We start from the raw sequence: 20724 nt of genomic DNA, 5'->3' as shown, positions 1-20724 counted from the left end.
TGCTGCAGGGAGGACCAGCATAAGGGAAGCAGCAAATCAGGCTCTCCAGATTTCGGTAGGGGTAGTGGATGCCAGGAAGCTTGGGGGATGGGGTACTTGGCTGTTTGTCTTTGCCGGGCTCTCTCAAGGCTCCCAGCCCAAGCATTAGTACTGGGGGTATCTCATACCAGGGGCAGGGGTATGATGGTATGTGGCACCTTGTTCTCTTCCCAGATTTGTCTCAAAGTAGCAGCCATGCCCACTGCTTTTCCAATTCCAGCTACCACGCACTGGCATGTGGGGGGCCTGCCACCAGCCAGGCCAGCACTCTGGACAGGAACAGCCCCACCAAGGTACCGGGCCCCTGATTCCCCAGCCCCCACTCACTGCCCTCTCATTTAACCCTCACCTCTGCCCAGGAAGGAACTGCATCCCTCACATGGAGGGTCCATGTAGAACTGACTGCCAATACATTAAAAGCAACCCTGTGATCCATGGTACATGTAAACACTCTGTGAAGCATGTAATGGAGCCAGCATGTTATGTGGAGCCAAGTGCTGTGTAACCAACCCACAGCATCACTCACTATAACATATACCCCTGCATCCTGTAACCAACTGGTACCAAGTCATGTAATCACGTATTAGCTTTATCACCTATAATCATGTAGACACTTTTGCCACGTCAGCATGTAATCAAAACACCAGACCACCTTGTAGGCCAGGCGTGGTGGCTCACGCCCGTATTCCCAGCTACTTGGGAGGCTGAGGCAGGAGGATTGCTTGAATCCAGGAAGTGGAGGCTGCTGTGAGCTGAAATCATGCCATTGCACTCCAGCCTGACGACAGAGCAAGACTCCATCTCAAAAAAAAAAAAAAAAAAAAAAGAAAAAAACTAGACCACCTATCACAAATCACTGCAGTATGCTACCAACACAAGGTGTGCAACTGGCATATTATAGAGTAACTACTGTTATTCAGATAACTACCTAACAATGTGAACATAACCATGTCATCAGTACCCACTCATAACCATTTGTTGCAATCTCAATCAACACAAGGGATGTGGAACCCAAACTTCAGCCACAGCCAGTGTTCTGTGGACAGTGAGTTCTGTAGGTCTTCATGGTAGGTGTGCACCCTTCTGGACAGGACCTTCCCTGACAGCTTCCAGCATAACCCTGGCTGTTGGCAAGATGTCCTCTTATACTCACAGGCCCTTGGGCAAGGATGTCTCCGCACCTATGTGTAGATAATACATATGGGAGCTCCCTTAATGTGCCCAGACTCACACCAGGCAGAGCGGGAAACAAGAAGTGAGGATGAACAGTCCCTGAGGACAGGTCTGAGAGGCTCATGCTGCATACCTCTGGATACCCACCTGTGCCCATGCCCACAGACACAGAACAGTGGGGAGCAGGGCCATGGTGGGAGTGGGAATTTCAGGATTCCTAGCTTCCCATAATACCCATTCTGGGACAAAAGCATGGCTTTCACTGTCCAGGGCTATGCCCTAGAGATCTACGAGTCCTTTCTTCCCTGTCCCGTGGAGAATGACCATCGGCCTACAGACCTGGTCCAGCAACAGTAACAGATATACAGCCTCAAGGGCAACCACTATCAAGCCAACACCCCAAGACCACTCTCAGCCTCCACCCTCTTTTGGTAAGGGGCTGGAATTACTGCAGAGTAGCCAACTTGGTGACCCTCTGGGTCACCTCAACCCAGGGGCCCAGAGTGGCTCTATGTGGTTAAGGACCCCTCAGTCTAACAGATAGGGCATCTGCAGCAGAGGCAGGCAGCTGTGATGACATGGAAAGGACATGGCACTGGGAGCTGAGACCTGAGTTCCAGACACAGCTTTGTCACTGACTCCTTGTGTGTTCACAAGCAAAGCACACAAGTCAGGACTCAGGTCGCCATCTGTAAAATGAGGATAACCATCCTTGCCTCATATGAAGGGCAGCTGTGAAAATGTAGAGAAAGGAAAGATGACAACATAAACCTCAAGATACTCTATTCTGAAGCTTTCCTTTGGTCACAGGAAAAGGAAAATCTCACATTCAGCCCTAATCAAGATCAGGTGGCAGAGGTAACAGTGACATTGCAGGCAGCCTCAAGACTTCCCTCTGTGCTGGAGATGGCCTCATGTTGCAGCTGGGACGTCACCAGAGGCCCCTCTCCTAAAGCTAAGCCCCACCCCCCAGCTAATCTGCTTCCTCTATCAGGGCCAGCTTGGCTCAAGCTACCCCAGGAGGCCTGGGAACCCTACAACTTCAGCCCAACACCTGGGGTGGGGTATGTTCTGTTCCCACTGGCATCAACCACACCATGGTGGCCTGTCATGGAACACCTAGCTCGCCCTTTCTTTCAATGGCCTAGGACCCAGGTGGGTCAGGATTATCACAGGGTGCGTGCACTGAAGCTACGCAAAGTGAAGATTGGGGAAGGGCACCTGGGGCACTATATATTAACTGGCTCTCCTACTCTCCAAACAGCTCAGTAACAAGTCCCTTGACAGAGACACAGCAGGCTGGACCCCCTACAGCTATGTGAACGTGTTAGGTCAGTAGTGGTTTGAGTCTGGTCCCCACCATCATGTCCCACCCTATTCTTCTTCCATATTGAGAGGGACCCAGCTTGAAGGGAAAGGGTTATGAGTCCTGAACATGGTTTCCCCCAGGGAGAAATTTCGGCTCTCACAAGCAGATGAAGCCCTAGAATCCCTTTCCATTACTATATTAGGGCTAAGTCCCTGCTATGACCCAGGGACCACAAGGGAGAAAACCAGGGCCAGGATGTAGGGAATCTAGATGGAAGCAAAAGACACTCACCATCTGGATAGGAACCCCTGCCTGACGACCCAGGCCCTACCAAGGCACTCCTTTCAAGGGCTTCTTTCCCCTGCCTCCTCCCTGGTGGAGGAGCACTAATTCCTGCAGAGGGAGGGAGGAAGGAACGGAGGGAGGGAGGGAGAGGGGAAACAAGGCAGATGACCTTGGCTCTAACAGAGCCCCTGGCCCCAGCCCCTCTGGATGCTATACACAGAGGCCCCCAAGTCCTCCCAGCCTGCCTCACCCTGACCCTGGCCCACTTGTGTACTTCCTACCCTCTTCCCTGCCATACCAGGGCCCTGGGAATAATGGCTCCTCCCTGTCATTCCTCTCACTAGACTCCCATTTCCAGATCAGTGCCCTGGAGGCCAGGTACCCGCCCGAGGACTTCTACATTGAACTTAGACACCTCAGCCACCCCGCTGAGCCACACTCACCAGGTCAGACCCCAGCCCTACCCTCCACCCCCTCATGCCAGACCAGACCCAGCACCTGCCCTAATCCCCATCCCTGCACCTTGACCTCCACCCCATGGTCCCAGAACTCTCCCTTTTAAGCCCTCTTCCCTCCTAACATGTCTACCAGCTCAATCCCCTATCTAAAGATGGAAACCTGTCTGGATCTTCCCCATCACCCATTCTGTTCCCACAGTGAATGGTGGATGTGGACAAACGGGCTACTTAGGGTGGAGAAGATACAACAAAACTGCCCTCCCTACAGGCCACAAAATACAACCCAACATCATTCAAAAATGACTTGGGGATGGTGACATCTTTGGGGTTCTTTGGGCCCTGCTAGAGTGGATAACAGGGAGTTAGCTCTCTGGCTAATAAAGTCCAATGTTTCCCAGAGACTCCAGAAACCCCAGTGGCCCAAGCCAAGCTTTCTCAGATCACAGGGCAGGGTTGTCAAACAGGGATCTGCAGAGGCTGGGGTAGGATGTATCAACCAACATCATCTGTACTCATGTACTGAGTACAGCCTGGGCTGAAACCTGGTGGCTTGGGAGACACACACACAAGAGACTTGGAAAGTTAGCTCTGAGATGGGAACATGTGGGTAGGAATTACATAAGGTATCATAGGAATAAGCACAATGAATGAACAGAGAATGTGGCCTCCCTACAAAGTGGCTCCTCTGGGGCACACTGGGGCAGGGCCTTGGCACACTGGACAACTCTAGGCCTGACCTCAGGCTCCTAGAACTCTAAGGAAACTGAGCTGCTCTACCAACCCCTGCAGGTCCCTGGGTCCAGTAACACGAGGAAGGGTGAAAGTTCTGAATTCATCTGCCCACTGAGCAGGCATGGGCTGCATGGACCCTGGGCCTATACTCAGGAGGCTGTATTCTTAGCTGTGGGTCCCCTGGATAGTATCCAGGGCATTTAATAACCCCACTAACTATAATCTCTCCCACTCCCCCAACATATACACACACACAGCCCCACCACCACCACCCTGTATCTCTTTCCACAAGGGAGCATCCTCTGAGCCAGGCCAGATTTCTCCTGCTTTACAGATCTCTCTCTTCAACTAGTGTAACCAGAGCACCATGCGCTGGCATTTGTCTTACACCCAGGCAGGCTGGTGTCCAATGCGAGAGAATACTTCGAGAGATGTGGGCTGTAACTGTAACTCAGTTTCTCACTTGCCGGTGTGGTTTTGGACAAGTCACTGCTGCTCTTTGGGCCTGTTCCCTGTTCTGTAAAAAGGAAAAGTTAATGCCCTAGCCACCTTCCCTCAGGGAGGGCAAAGGAAGTCCTTTGTATAAAGTGCTGAACTAATGCCAGCATATAGGCAGTTGCAGTCATGATTCTGAAGGACACAGGTACCTATACACCTTTCAGAAAAAATTTGAGGCCGGGTGAGGTGGCTCACACCTGTAATCCCAGCACTTTGGGAGGCTGAGGTAAGCAGATCACGTGAGGTCAGAAGTTCAAGACCAGCCTGGCCAACATGGTGAAACCCCATCTGTTAAAAATACAAAAAAATTAGCTGGGAGTGGTGGCACATGCCTGTAGTCCCAGCTACTCGGGAGGCTGAGACAGGAGAATCGACTGAACCTGGAAGGTGGAGGTTGCAGTGAGCGGAGATTGCGCCACTGTACTCCAGCCTGGGTGACACAGCGAGACCCCGTCTCAAAAAAAAAAAAAAAAAGAAAAGAAAAATAGCAAACTTGAAAGAAAAACTTAGGCCTGGTTCTGCTGTATACCTCAGTAATGTGTGGAAGGTAGGCAGATGGGAGTAGACTCTTTCAAATTCAACATGGGAACTCTATGTAGAGGAGCTATAGGGAGGCATCTAAATAGCAACAGGATGGTCTTCAGTGTGAGAAACTGGGAAGAGTCATGGAATGTCAAACTGTGTTTTAGTAAGTACTTGCTGCAGGCCTCGCTTGGTACTGTGTCCTCGGTTCAAAGCTGGAAGAAAAAATTGCTCTTTGAGCCAGTCATTACTGTCCTAACCTAGAAATGCCAAACAATTTCTTTTCTGGGATCACCAGTAGCAAAGAACCCAAGCTTAGTCCCTGAAGCCTCTGGCTGAGGCTCAGGGCCATCATGCGTTGTTGGAGCTTAGGAAAAAACTGACAGCCAAAAGGTAGAAAGGAATCCTTGGGGCTGAAAACACTGGTAATACTTTCCAAAAACAACTCTACATTATGTGCAAATGGTCCACCCCAAAAAATGAGTAACTAAGAGAACTGGCTATGGGAGGGAATGTCTGCACATCCTACAAAGACGACTAATCAAGAACCTCAGCCACCTGTCTCCCTCTTTCTCTCTGGCTCCCCTCAGATAAGCCTTGGATCCAGGAGAGGACAGACAGGACCAGAGCTGAGAGGTGATAAATATTATCTTCAAACCCATGCCAAATTCCAACAGAACTGATTTGTAATGTCTTACAACTTTCCCTCAAGCTAAGAACTGGTTCTGCTTCATTCCTTATCCTATACCCTTGGAGCCTGGAGTTTCACCTGCAGGGAATGCAGGTGGCATCAGAACGGCCTTTTATTACTTTCTGAAAGACATTCCCCTAGGGTGAAGGTTAAAGGGAAGGAGTGCTGAATATGCCAGGGGTCGCTGTAGTTCACCTTAATGCTTATGAGCCTTTTAAGAATTCCTATAATCAAAACAATTTCAGGTGGATTAAACCCAGAATCATTTATCAAAATAATTTCAGGTAGATTAAACCCAGAATCATTTTCTAGCAATAAACAACTATTTATTTTCTGGGTAGGGGAGAAAGTGGGGAAAAGCAAGAAAAAAGAACAAACACAAGCAGTCTAAGTAAACCTCACCCCCATATTTTCTTGCCTTACGTTATTTTTTTCACAGGTGCTTGTGGAATGGATAGACGTCAGAACACATACATTATGGACAAAGGCTTCAAAGGTAGAGTATCCAATCCCGATGTCTTATTACAGAGGGCTTAGCAAGATAAAGAGTGCAGATCTGAAATGGCCAGGAATTCCAATTGAGAGAAACTGCGTGTGTCTGCCCCCACAAAAGGTCAAAAGACCACAGGGCCTGGGGCTGCTGGGTAGCTGTGCCCAGGAGGAGCAATCATAATAATAATGGAATTCATCTTTCGATTTCAGTTGCACCTGCTTAGCAAATGCTTGTGGGTTTTTTATAGATGCCAACTAAATGTCTTCGGAAATGTAAAGCATCATTATCCAACCAATTAGTACGAGTTAAATTGATTATAAAATCTGAAATAAAGTTGATCTACCTGCCCCAGAGGCCTCCTGTCGTTGCACTAGCAAGGAATGCCACCCTGCACCTGCTGGCTTTCTGGGGGCACAAGGAATGAAAATGATATGCAGTGTTAATATTGTATGGCACTCCAACCTCAAGAGATCTCTGCCTCCAAGAGCAGAGAAGCCAAGACAAATCCCTAACACATGGGAACTGCAAGTTGGATCATCCCTCTAGGAAGTCTACAGGTGAAGCCAAAGATGAAAGGTCAGGTCCTGCCCTAGGTTTAAATGCCAGAATGTGTGAAATAGGGGGCTTTGGAACTCTGTTACTTGCCACTCTGTTGCTTATTAACTGTGACCTTAGACTGTGAGCTCTCTAAGGCTGTTTCCTCATCTGCAAAGTTGGGATAATTTTGCCTGTCCTATTGTCTAATGCCTGTCCCATTGTCTAACAAGGTTATCATGAGTAACCAATAAAATCACAGATGGGAAGTGTTTTTGCATACTGTAAAGGTGGTACTAATGTAATGGGGCTATTCTTTTGTCTCCGAGGTCTATTTAAAACAGCTTAAGGCCAGGCACAGTGGCTCACACCTGTGATCTCAGCACTTTGAGAGGTTGAGGTGGGCAGATCACTTGAGGTCAGAAGTTCAAGACCAGCCTGGCTAACATGGCAAAACCCTGTCTCTACTAAACATACAAAAATTAGTTGGGCATGGTAGCATACACCTGTAATCCCAGCTACTTGGGAGGCTGAGGCACAAGAATTGCTTGAACCCGGGAGGCAAAGGTTGCAGTGAACCAAGATCACGCCACTGCACTCCAGCCTAGGCGACAGAGCAAGACTCTGTCTCAAAAAAAAAAAAAAGAGCTTAAGCCAAACTGAGATACGACAGCAAAGGTCCCAATGCATATCCTAAATCTAACAGTGTACCAGAATCACCTGGAAAGCTTGTTAAAAATACAGATGTTCACGCCCCATCTCCTCAAAACTCTGATGCAGATCTAGAGTGGGGCCCTGGAATCTGCATGTATGAAGAGCACCCTCAGGGTATCCTTATGCAGCTTATTCCCCAAACACTGGTCTAGACTGACCCAGATGTCCCTGATTATTGTTCTAGTCTTTCGGACCTAGCTTTACATACACCAAGACACAACCATTCCCTAACCAAGAACAGCTAGTCGTCTACAGTCCTTTTGGGGAAATGGTTATTAGATGTGGGGTGAGCTCAGGGTAGGGGGTGGTGGTGAGTACTGCGTTCTGAACAAGAGGCTGAGTCACTATCAGCCTTTGTTAGGATATGCACAGCCCAAGAGAACTGTCTGAGGACAAAAGGTCATCCCCAGTCTCCCAGCCAGCCAACAGACATTCCCTTGGAAGCATTATTTTGGCAATTTTCTGTGTGTTTTGACTTAAACCATCCAAATGAAGAACAGTAGGTAAGGCCGAAAACAAAGAACAGTTCTATTTCATGACTATGACCTGGCACCTCAGTTTCTTTCTCTAAAAGGTATGGGGATTGGGCAGAAAGATCTCTAAGGGCCTTTCTAGCTCAAGACCACGCATGAATCAAGCGTGAATAAACTCAGGCCCAGAAACTCCAATAACTGAACACACAACTTTCCTATGCACTGTGTTGTCCTGTACATTGTGATTAAGGTGGTTACTTTCAAATTCGCATATACAACAAAGCTCAAAGCTTAACATGTAAAAAAAGACACATGTAAAACAAAGCTCAGGAAAGCAGTGTCTCTGCCTCAGCATACATTTCATTCCTATTTCGTAGAATCACATATCTGACCTCTGAGTGCAGGGGAGGGCTCAGCAGGCAGCCAGATTTTATTTTACCACTCTGGCTACAATCATCCTTTAAAGAGAAAAGAGAGCTATGTAAGCAAATGTACCAGCAAGTGTTGGGGACCAACACATCAGAATAAGAACTGAAAAAAAGGAAAATACAATGTCACAGTTCAGAACTTTACAGCAATACTTACCAAAACATGGAATAAATTCCACTAATTGGCTAACGCCCCCCAAATAAACATTTAATAAGCTAGTCTGTAGCACAAATGAAACTAGTTCCTGAAACTACTGGGGCAAACCAAATCAGAACTACTAAGAATTAAGAGTCTCAGTGTTCTCTGAACTCAGTGGGGGAAAAAGCCCTAGCCTAGGAGTTAAGGAATGTGGGTTGTAGTCCTAGTTCTTGCTGTGTGGTGCTGACTAGGTCACAGCACTGTTTTCTGGGTCTTGGTTTCTTCCACTATAAAACAATGGGGTTGTACTAGCAGCATCTCTAAGGCCCTTTCAATCTCTGACATTCTAGAAGTCTTAGGTAGCCGGACACAGTGGCTCACGCCTGTAATCCCAGCACTTTGGGAGGCCGAGGTGGAAGGATCACGAGGTCAGGAGATCGAGACCATCCTGGTTAACATAGTGAAACCCCGTCTCTACTAAAAATACAAAAAATTAGCTGGGCGTGGTGGCGGGCGCCTGTAGTCTCAGCTACTCAGGAGGCTGAGGCAGGAGAGTGGCGTGAACCCAGGAGGCAGAGCTTGCAGTGAGCAGATTGAGCCACTGCACTCCAGCCTGGGCAACAGAGCGAGACTGAGACTCCGTCTCAAAAAATAAATAAATAAAATAAATAAAATAAAATAAAAGCCTTAGTCAATGCCTGCCCTTTCCCTTGTTACTTACTGAAGAACTCCACTCACTGTCATCCTGGAGGTTCAGTGAGACCACTTACACTGCTCAACACCCTTCTATTTCCCCTTCTCCCCCCAGCACAATGATTCTGCAACAAACTGCCTGGTGTTCAATTGTCAGCCATTTCAAACTGCTAAAGAAGAAATCCTCCCAGCTATTCTCCATCGCCTTTATGATGCTGCAATCCTTGAGCCCACTGTTGCTGCCACTTCCCCCCACCCCCGCCCGTTGTGCTCCTTGCCATCTAACTTCCAAGTTTCTCTTTGCATAAACTTGGGGCTTAGGTAATTAGGAGCCCAATGACATCCAGAAGATTATTTTTAAAGCCAGTGTTCTGACCCCAAGACCTCCTCCCTCCTATCTCTCCATCAAGAGAAAGATGCTAATTTATGGCCCAGGAAGAGAAGAAGCAGTGTGGCCTTCTATTAATAGTAGCAAGCCAAGAAGCAAGAGATGGATATTCAATGCCTGGGTTTTTCCCTAACAGTTAAGCTGAGCCTTGGTGGAGGTTAGCATGCCCCTTAAGCCAAGGTGGGCTCAGATCCCACACACAAGGTGGCCCTGGAAAGTTACTGCCTCTCTCTGGATTTGATGCTCCCTTTATAAAATGAAAACATAGTTCATCTCATAAGCCCCCTCTGTCTCTGATAGTGTATGACTATGTGGGGAGGTAGGAACCAGATGAGAGCAAATGCCAGGGCATTACAGGACCAAGCCACCAATCCTGATGCGAACGACAAGCCTTGGAGGAGTGACTCCCAGAGCTTGGGTAGCCTGGGTTGATGCTTCCTCTTTCTTTGCAAAATGCTCTGAAGGGTTGGGACTGGGGACAGGGGTGGGGCTATAAAAGGATGAGGAAGTATCTAAGAGCAGCTGGTTATTCTTCCACTCACCCTGCCCTCCCCTCTCACAGGCAGGTGGATGACTCAGCTGGAGAACAAACTGGCTTCCTGAGGTGGAGTTTCCAGCTTGCCCAGCCCTTCCCCATTCTCCAGTCCCAGTAGAGATGGGGTACGGATGAGTCCATAATTCAACACCCTTTTCTCACCACCCAGCCAACACACACTTGCATTGCTCCATCCTCTGCCCCATATGGAAGATACTTCTCCCTGAGCTTAGCCCCTCCCCCACGCAAACATCAACTTCTCTTTTATCCATATAGGCTCATCCCCTGCTCCAAAGCCAACAATTTATTCCCCAAAACTTTAAAGTAGCCCTCACTTTTCTGGTGAAAATGAGAAGAGGCACTATCAACTGGCTGAGGTTCTTTTAGGCATTGAGCTTCAAAGGCTCTCCTACTGCCCTAGCTCAGTCAGTCATGGGATATCCCCAAAAAGCTTAAGAGCTTAGCCTTTTTCTCTCAGCTGGGCTTGGCCCCATAGATCAAAGACATTCCTTGTTAAGGGTAAGGTGGAGCTACTGCAGATACAGTTTGCCTTTAGAGATATGGACAGGAGCACTGGATAACAAGACATGTAGTGAAGGAAAACATCTTGATTGGTATCAAGAGAAGATGGTGTTGAGTCCTGACTAAACTACTTACTAACATTAGGAATTACATTAGCAAATTTTCTGAGCTTCACGTTCCTCATTCTAAATTAGTAATAGTCCTTTCTGCCCAGCCGTATTCACGATGTAACAAGTTTCAAATGACTTAACTGGAATGAAGACTATAAGTGCTACGTAAAGTGGTTATTCCTTGTGTGTTAAAAAATATGCTGTTGAGGCAGCTGCAATAGCCCTTCTTTAAATACTACTAGTCATCAGCTTCCAAACCAGAAGCTCTGTACCCTATTGCCTTACTCCTTAGCTGGTGAGTTCAGAGAACCCAAAGTGGGACAGATGGGCCACGCTGGGGTTCTTGGACTTACCACCACTTCCTTGTACTAAAAAACTAAACAAATTTATGTGGCAAATTTATGTGGCTTGGGCAGGTCACAGTCAAGGGCCCACAGCCCCTTTTCCCCATGTGAGCCTCAACCAGCATCTAGGCCTATCTAGCCTCCCTTTAGGCCATGCTGGTGCTGGCTGAGATCGTTCAGTGTCTTGCAAGGATATTTTCTCCTTCTCTCTAGAGTCATATGCTAAAGAGGCCACAATCTTAAGACATGACTAAAGCCAACATCCCTCTCAACTTCTGGGCTAAATTGTGATGGAAAGTGCTCTGCGCCTAGTTCTACAGAGTTTGCTCTGCTACTGATAAGTAGTGTGATCCTGAGGAAGTCAATTCCCACTCTAAATCTCATAAGCAATGACTTCCTCATAAGCAATAAGAGGAGGAGGAGAGAGATAATTATTGCTCTACCTATACCACAGAGTGTTGTAAACACTTAAAGGAACTAATGGGTGAACATATTTTTGTACAAGATTGAGGAAATACTACCTGCTGAAACAAACATCAACAGAATGGACATCTACTTTAACAGAAAAGTAAATCCTTTTCCAACCAGTTGCCTTTTATGGGAAATAAGACTACTTGTGGTGGCATGCATCTAGCTACTTTGTACATATGGAGTGTTCTGGCTTTCAGGGTCCCAAGGTACATCTAAGTCATCCACTGAGTTGCATTATCACTTTCACTTTTTACCATTTTCATTACTCTCACAAGTTGGAGACAGACAGCATAAATAAATAGCAACCCAAAATGTAAACTGTGGTAGTTCTAGTGACAGATCATCCAAGAATTTCACCATCTGCTACCTTTCACAGAAATTTAGTGCTGAGATGCCTTTTAGATCACTTCTATCAACTCAAGCAACCCAGTGCTTGTGTCTAGTTCCCTTGTCTAGCACAGCCTCACAGATGAAGGTCAGAGCTGCTACATTAGAGTTTACTGCTCTTTCCAGGCAAATCCTGCCTTGCTTGGGACTATGTGCAGGAGAATGGTATAGAGGCTGAAAGAGGGAATCCCCTTTCCTTCCGTGGCTCCTAGTCACTAAAGAACCTTTCTTCCTCCAGTGAAGCTACATTTCATATTTGGAAACCAGCCTGCATCCTTTTGTACTCTGAAGTCTTGGGGATGGTACAACTATACAACTGAGAGGTGGCAGGAGAGGAAGCATGAGCTCTAGTATCAGAAAGATGCTGCTGAAATGGGTTTCAGTTAGCATTGACAAGAACAGGATAAACAACCCAAGAACACGTTATAGGCTTGCTAGAAAACAGGAACTTTCCAAAGGCTAGCTTAAGACTGACGTGCTTTTTACACCTCAATTACACTTCAGTCTACCCTATTCTGATCATGAGCTCCTGGAGGGCAGGGATACTGCTAAGAGTCTGCCACTTATAGGCTGTCAAATTGCTGACATCTGTGCTAAAACATGCACGCCTACTTCTTCTGAACCTAAGCTTCTCAGTCATCGAAAACAATTCAAGCCAGGTGTGGTGGCACGTACTGATAATACCAGCTACTCAGGAGGCTGAGGCGGAAGAATCACTTAAGCGCAGGAGTTTGAGACCAGCCTAGGCAACATCTCAAAAAAGAAGAATTCACAAGAATATCATCACAGAATGCACAGGCCAAGGAGTCCAAAGGCATGGATTCAAGTCTTGGCACTGACATTTACTAGCTGTGTGACTTTAGCTAAGTCACTTCATATCTCTGAGCCTTCATCTCATAAAATGCAACTATCAGCAATCCTTGCAAGAATTTACAAAAATTAAATAATACATGTCAAAGCATATTATGCATATCTTGAATTAATACCTGACTACTAAAAACAAAAATGTTCCTGTCCTCCAAAAACGTAAGTTTCTTTGGAAAAAGAACTCTGCCTACCTGGGAGAGCACTTCTCAACACATTTAATAAGTAAATCAATCTTGGATTATCCTGGCTTTTCCAGCCCTAGGATCCTGAAGGCACATAAACTCAACTACAGTCTGCTTCTGATATTAACATGAAGACTTGTATTCTTGTTTGTCCTAAGAACTCTCTCTTGCCTTGCAGATTACATGAAAGAATCCGTGTGCAGTTCTAGTACTTGTTCCTTGAATAGCAGTGAAAACCCTTACGCCACAATTAAGGACCCACCCATCCTCACCTGCAAGCTTCCAGAAAGCAGCTATGTAGAAATGAAGTCGCCTGTGCACATGGGGTCTCCGTACACAGATGTGCCATCCTTGTCGACATCTAATAAAAATATATATGAAGTTGGTAGGTGTCTCAAATAAGTAACTTAGTGAAGTCAGGGCAATAATGCAGCATTTGAAGTAAAAGCAAGCCCTCTCCACTCACCCCATCTTGACCACACATCCTTCTTTTGTTGTTTTTTAAGGCATCTCTAAGGTGAACTGTCTTTCCTAGGACTGCCCTCCCTCGCTAATGCAGGAATTATTAAGTTGGTACAAATTATTATATACCAACAAAATTATTAGTTGGTACAAATTATTGTACCAACTCTGCTTTAAAAAACACTAGGACTAATACGAAACAAATACCGGGGGTGGAAAGTGGGTGCGCGCGCGCACACACACACACACACACACACTTCAACTGATTGTTGATACAAATCTCATTTTAAAAAAGAAAGCAATCAGAGACATTGACAAGTTTCTAAATCACCTTCTGCCTTCTCCCAGTTTATGTCCCTGGGCTCACTGATAAGACTCCTACCTCTAGGATATTTTAAATCCTTTTGTGTTGACGAGAGGCTTGGATTTTGACAGCACATTCACTTAGTTTTCCATCTCCTGAGCAAGCCTGAATCCTAAGCCTCATGTATTTGTCATAGATTTATAAATCCCTAGCTCCTTTCCCCAAGTTAAGCAGAACTCTCTTCCTCTCCAACAAGGCAACCAAAGCTAATCTGTTCTCTGAACTCATTTTTCACTATATTTCTTAGAGCCCACAGTCAGTGTGGTCCAAGAAGGTCGCGGTCATAACTCCAGCTATATCCAGAATCCATACGACCTACCTAGGAACAGCCATATTCCTGGTCATTATGACCTCCTCCCAGTAAGACAGAGCCCTGCCAATGGGCCGTCCCAGGACAAGCAATCTTAAGAGGGATAAGCTTCTCTCTTGCAGTGTGCTCTACTGAATATTCTGACTCTCTGAAAGAAGACAATCCCTTGACTTGAAGTAATGGTACAGACTGGCTCCAGCTGCATGTTAGTTATTACGTTCACCTGGAACTAAAGAAGAGCGTCCAGGTGGGACTGGGATAATTGTTCAAGGAATTGTGTTCTCAAAGGCAAATCCTATCACCCACTCAGCCCCAAATGCCCTGGATATGATTTTTAAAACATTTTAAGATATAACAACTCATCAACATCAGCTAAATATAGCTGATACATATATATTTATCTGAAACGTGATATTTTAAAAACATGTAGGTTTAACAAACCTTCCTAGGACAAAAAGGAGACTGGGGAAGGAAGAGGATTACTTTAAAGCACCTAAAACGTATATGTACTTTTGGTTGCTGTTATCATCAACATCTGTTTTATTACTGAAGACAATTAGTACATAGACATGAACTGTTCTTAAATAGAACAGTCTTAAAATATCTGTACATATGTGTCTGGTCCATCAAATTACAACAGCCAAGATTACAGAATCTAGTATATAGTCTTATGCTGACAACTTCCATTTTAAAAAAACAAGACTTTACTTTCTTCTGCCCCGATAGGTTTAAATACACACACAGACACACAGACACATAGACACACATACACACACACACACGTATCCAAAGTGCAGCAACAAGTCTGCAACAAGATTCCTAGGGCAGCTTTATCAAATTTTGCCAATTCAAAGTTTAAGGACATTACAAGTCAGTGCTGGCTATGTCATACCTACTTAGTCCATTCAACACCTGAATCATTCCATGTAAAACAGAGCTCTAAGATGATCCTTTAAGTAAGCAGTCACAGACTGGTTGGGATTAAGTATCCCTAAAGACGGCTAGTTGGCCTCCTCATTTTATTTGGTCAGCATCCCTTGACTCAAAGGAATACTTGCTTCCAAGTAGTTCCTCATAAATCTTGGGATTGATGTAGTATGAAACCTAAAAGTATACAGGAAATTGGACAAATGTGGATATAGGAAATTTACATTGCTTAAAGTACATTACGCTTTTTGATGGAACTAAATGAAATGATCAAAAAAAGAATGAACTGTAACCAGTTGCTGTAACGTGATGTAAAAAGTTACTGTAAACAGCAGGGGATATGAAGTCCTTCCACCTTCTATCTTAAAACTACTACTTACTGAGCTAGCCCAATATGCATTACAATGAGCTAATGCTCCAGATCCCAGTATTCAGATGTGTCTGTACCTTCCACTATGAACATAGATAAACTGAGGCTCAGATGAGTCCAAATGAAGTCAAATCCCAAGCCCTAAAGAGAACCTTCTCACAAGAATTAAAAACAAAAAGGGCAAACCTAGGAAGCTAATGGCTACTCCTGTACCACTCTATTCACTGGTACAGTCCAGCCAGTAAAAAACACTTCCAAAAAGATATACAGAAGAGGAACTAAATGATTACAAAGCTGGAATACTGCTACAGCAAGTATGAGAGTTCTGAAACCCTTGATAGAAATTGGAAGCCTGCCATGGAACACAATACTTTGGGCAATAATCAGAAAAAGCAAAAAAATAAATAAATGAGTACATCTCCCCTTCCCACGTCACTCAAGGCATAAGCAAATTTTACTGTTAGAGGAAAATATATAATACTTACATGAATGCTGCATGTGTGCATGGGAACAACTGATTAGCAATAGTAAATTTACTTTCCAAAAAAGCCTTATTAAAATATAAATATTAGAAAATTACTTTGTAGACCCAAGTAAATACTTCTCATACATATGTAGAAAGAAATATAAGTAAGCGGCTTACCTCAGTATTTCAGGGCAGCAAGTGTTTGTGAAGCAAAGATGAAGAAGCATGAAGATGTCAGATCAGCAAGGAGAAACTTCAACTCAATCCCAGGTTTTCTCTTCTTCCCTTATCCTGCATGTATAATAACTGCTGCCTGGCAAACTACAAACAAGCAGCATCACTCAAGTTTCAAGTTTCGCCTCTTTTGTCAACTATCCTCTGGGCAAAGGTATTCAGCAACAGGTGGAAAGGCTAGGCACTGAATCAAGAGACTTCAGTGTTACTCTGGTCAAGTTAGTTGCCCTCTCTGGGCTCCTTTTTTTTCTATGCATAAAAAAGGGGAGAAACAGAGAGTGGGAAGACAGCTCTAATAACCCTTCAGGTCTAGCATTCCATGACTTTTTAAGGAAATATAATACAAGTCAAACCAGGCAATACAGAGAAGGGAAAGGCAGAAGGTGTGATTATGGTGACAATAACTGCCTTCACCTATCGAAGAGTTATCAGTAAAAGACATTTCAATCTTACAAAGCAACTGTTAGAAACTTCTAACACCATCACAAATAGGTTCATGGTCAGCCTAAACATGTGCACTGTGCATTTTATGGGCGACTTTGAAAGATCTCAATTATTTTTCAGAAACTAAACTTTCAGACAAATATGTGTACAATTAAAATGAATGAAAGAAAAACCATTATTGTACAGTAGTATTAATGAGACTGTGAAATGGCAATACTTTTTTAAATCACAGATTTGTAATATATATATTCACTGTGCAGAGGGATTGTACCTTGTACAAAATAAAACAAATTTCTCAAACTAATTTAACAAGAATGCATACTGTTGTGCTGCAAATGGAAAACACGTTTATAATCTACACCTTAAGTTTAAGGGTAGAACTAACCTACATCCTGCTTGGGCACTTTAAACAGCTGGAAGAACGAAAATTATTCTAGTAGATGCTTGAAAATAAGTGAAAAACTTGTATGGAATTTTTGACAGAGAAGTCTCTTTCTTTAAAATAATAAATGTGAGCACCATATTTTTATTCATGTTCAAAAGTTATTTAAAAATCTCATATACATTCAGTATACTAAAATTAGAGGGTTTCTCAGCTTTCACAAATATTTGGACTCAAAGACAACTATTACAGTTTGTGCTCAGCCCCAGAGGCACAAAGGTACTTATATGGAATGAATAAGGGCCAGTGTAAGGGCCACTTAATTTCTATAAATGCAATGAACAGCTTTCCACGAGTAGAAGTTATCATCCAGTAGAGTTACTATGGGTATATCTGTTTTACAAACTTTAAAGACATAAACTTGTGATCAAACTGGTAAAGCAGCAACAGGGTTACTTTTTAATAAAATACAGATGCTAAAATATAGCTTACTGAGTTCATTCAAATAAGTTTAAAATTCCTCCTTCATAGTTCCAAAGGTTTGTATATAATCCTCATATGTATATAACCCTCATATTCTGAAGACCCATTCATAAGAGATTACTAATAGGTAATTCTCAAGAGCTATGAGTTGACATCTCAGTTAAAGACAAAATATAATCAAGAGTTTTAAGACTAAAAAAGATACTTACTGACAGTAGTATAAGATTATGCACCACAAGTCTCAGAATATTACTCAGTACTACGAATGATAACTAATGGCCAATTGCTGCAAGTTGTGCACTCAGGAATGACACATTAGCCATTCATTTAACCAGAGGGAAGAAGGAAGAGGCCCATTTAATCAAATGCAGCAACAGGAAATGGAAAATCTTTCTATGAAGGGATGAATACATGGGGGGTTCATTGTACTTTTATACTTTCGTATAATTATATATAAGTATATATTTATATAATTGTAATATATAATTCTGTATAATTTTAATAAAAACTTTAAAATTTGAATAGTAATTCTCAGCTCCCCAAGCTACACCAGAATGAACCCTAAGATTAGCCCTCTCACTCTTTTAGATGGCCCTCCCTAATTGTCCTGACATGGAATTGTCAAGGGGAGGGGGAGATAGATACTATGAATGTAAATACAGGTTGAGTATCCCCTATCCAAAATGCTTGGGACCAGAAGTGTTTCAAATTTGGGATTTTTTCAAATTTTGGAATATCTGCATATACATAATGAGCTATCTTTGGGATGGGACCCAAGTTTAAACATGCAATTCATTTTACACTTCATATTCACCTTGTACACATAGCCTAAAGGTAATTTTATACAATATTTTTAATAATTTTGTGCATGAAATAAAGTTTGTGTGTATTGAACCATCAGAAAGCAAAGGTGTCACTGTCTCAGCCACCCATGTGGACAATCTGTGGTGGTTTGCAACACCATCATTCCTGACTGTGAATTTCTATACTACCAATAAGTAATTCATTTTCTTACACTTATTCACACATTCACACTAGTATTTACAAAATATGATCATCAATCATTAATACCGGGAAAAAGAATGTGTTCAGGGTAACTAAGCAGCACAGTAGCATCACCAGAGTATCTGTACCAGCAGTTAAACCACCACCACCACCAGCTGGCTTTCAGTCTCCACCTACGATGCTGTTTTGATTGAAAGGTTACTGTACACCTATGCGGGAACACTGAATAAACTGTGTGTGGCGTGCCTGCGTTTTGACTGTGACCTGTCACAAGGTCAGGTGTGAAATTTTCCAACTGTGACATCATGTGAGTGCTCACGTTTTCAATTTTAAAGCATTTTGAATTTTTGGATTAGGGATGCTCAACCTGTATGAAAAAAGCATGTTCCCTGCCCTTGTGGCTCTTACAATGTAGTGACTACCAAAGAAGAGAGAGAAATGGAGAGCCCTGGTGATCAGTGGGGTGCTGATTATGTATTTTCTTCCCTGGGCTTACAGAGCTAGAAAGAATAAACAATGCTCTAATCCAAACCCACAGAAAGTGGAAGCTCTGCTCTTTAGCTTCAGTTGTCAGATTCCCTCCTCATTCCACCTTCTGCTTCCCAAGCCACTGTCCAGTCTAGCAGATGGCCTTCCAGATCCTTGGGTCTGAAAGCATGGGGACTGTACAAAGTACGGTACTGTTATTTAGGCATCCACTCTAATGTAAATCAAAACTAGTAAATGAGGACCCCAACTGCCTCCTCCAGAATTGGTTTCACATCAAAGACAGCCTATGGAAAGTGTTGCTTCTTGGGGCTTCCCAGACTGTCCCATCTCAGGCATGATCTTCTACGGTATTCTTCGGCCCATATGATGAAACACTTTGGCACAGAGGCTAGTACAATGGTCAGCAACTTCTTAAAAGATATGACAAGGAACGGTACCCTCTTCCCTAGAGATACCTTAGAAAACGGTATGCTGAGAGATTAGAGGTTGTCAACAGGGGGATAGGCGCTAAAAACACATTATTATTGTGTACATTATTCATTGGGATGAGAGTTAAAAAGATCTGAGATTTTGTGGTTTGGAGCAAGGTTAAGTTCCACTGACTCAAACACAGTAAAGGAATCCTGTTGGCTGCTAATTCTCACGACCATCACTGGTACTGGTAACATAGCAGTTAGCCAATATACATAACATTTTGTGCTCACACCTGTGTCAGAAACTATCCTATAATTAATAAATGTCAAAGACTTGAATTCAAATAATGTTTTGACTATTAATTAGATCACCATATCAACAACCCCAAAATACCATGTATGTCATGTACATGCACACATAAACCTGTACACCTGGATTTAATCACTGGTTCTACTGGATAGCTAGCCTGTGGATTGATCTACCTTCTTGTAGATTCCCATTAAAGAAATAATTTTTTAAAAATTAAACACAAAATGTTTTTAAAAGTTCTCTCCCAGACATGAGTATATTTTAAAGTATATATTAAAAGCCAGCAGTTTTTTTTTTTTTAACAGCAAAAGCCATAAAACAAGCAGTTCTCAATTTACAATTAATATAGCAGCCCATCAAGTGCTCCTCCCCCTTAGCATATATGGTACTTTGATGCATATTATTGATATTGACAGTCATTTTGCAAATAAATGTTCTGAAAGCTTTCATCCTATTTAAAGGAGTAAACATGGAAATAAAGGTACCATTTTAATCAGGTTATTGTGATAAGACCAAAAACATTCCACAAAGTGTATACCTCATTTTGACTTCTCTATTAAATTTAAATTTGAGTTAGAATGTTAATAATTTGGCTTTAATAGAAGAGAGAGTTCATTCAGAGAATTACAGAGTTAGAGTTGGGATGAATCCCCAGAATTTATCTAATCTGGTACTCTCATTAATTGGAAGAATGTGAGGCTCAAAAATGAAATGACCACAAGAGCCATGACTACAAACTCTTCGTTACTCAGTACAGTGCTCTATCATACCAGCTACTTTCACTCTTTTAACCCACAGTTTACCATATTTTCTAATATATGCTAGTATATTGCCTAGTACACAACATCCTTTCAAATATTCTTTCTTTATTCTCCAATTCACTTTTCAGGAGAATAGATAACCTCAATCATATTGATTCTCAGCCTAATGGTCTCCCTTACATAAGTTATAATGACATTAACATTTTATATCACTTTATTGTTACCATCAACCTCCTACAGTTTGGGGGGAACCAATCATTCTTTAAAACATTAGAATGACAACTCCAGTTTACTTGGCACATTGTATAGGTGAGTGG

General features: G+C 43.4%; 1 protein-coding gene across 46 annotated transcripts in view; it reads left to right on the top strand.

The window, feature by feature from the left end:
- The window catches only part of MEGF11 (multiple EGF like domains 11), a 391182-nt gene extending 374317 nt beyond the window's left edge, over positions 1-16865 (top strand). For 3 of the 46 annotated variants that reach the window (XM_005559844.5, XM_045397350.3, XM_045397368.3), the window contains 3 exons: positions 6147-6203; positions 13166-13372; positions 14061-15829. In XM_005559844.5, coding sequence (XP_005559901.3) covers positions 6147-6203; positions 13166-13372; positions 14061-14221 — 425 coding nt within the window. In that variant the 3' untranslated portion in view covers positions 14222-15829. Of the gene's footprint in view, positions 1-213; positions 333-2022; positions 2071-2476; positions 2544-3150; positions 3253-5606; positions 5653-6146; positions 6367-6409; positions 7024-13165; positions 13374-14060; positions 15830-16068 lie in introns of those variants that run through there. The other 43 variants (XM_065548078.2, XM_065548077.2, XM_073996083.1 and 40 more) reach the window with 33 other exon arrangements.
- Positions 16866-20724: the final 3859 nt, after the last annotated feature.

The sequence above is a fragment of the Macaca fascicularis genome, chromosome 7, assembly GCF_037993035.2.
Source record: "Macaca fascicularis isolate 582-1 chromosome 7, T2T-MFA8v1.1".
In the NCBI taxonomy this organism is placed as follows: Eukaryota; Metazoa; Chordata; class Mammalia; order Primates; family Cercopithecidae; genus Macaca; species Macaca fascicularis.
The sequence above is the reverse complement of the archived record's forward strand: the minus strand, read 5'-3'. Positions and strand labels throughout refer to the sequence as shown.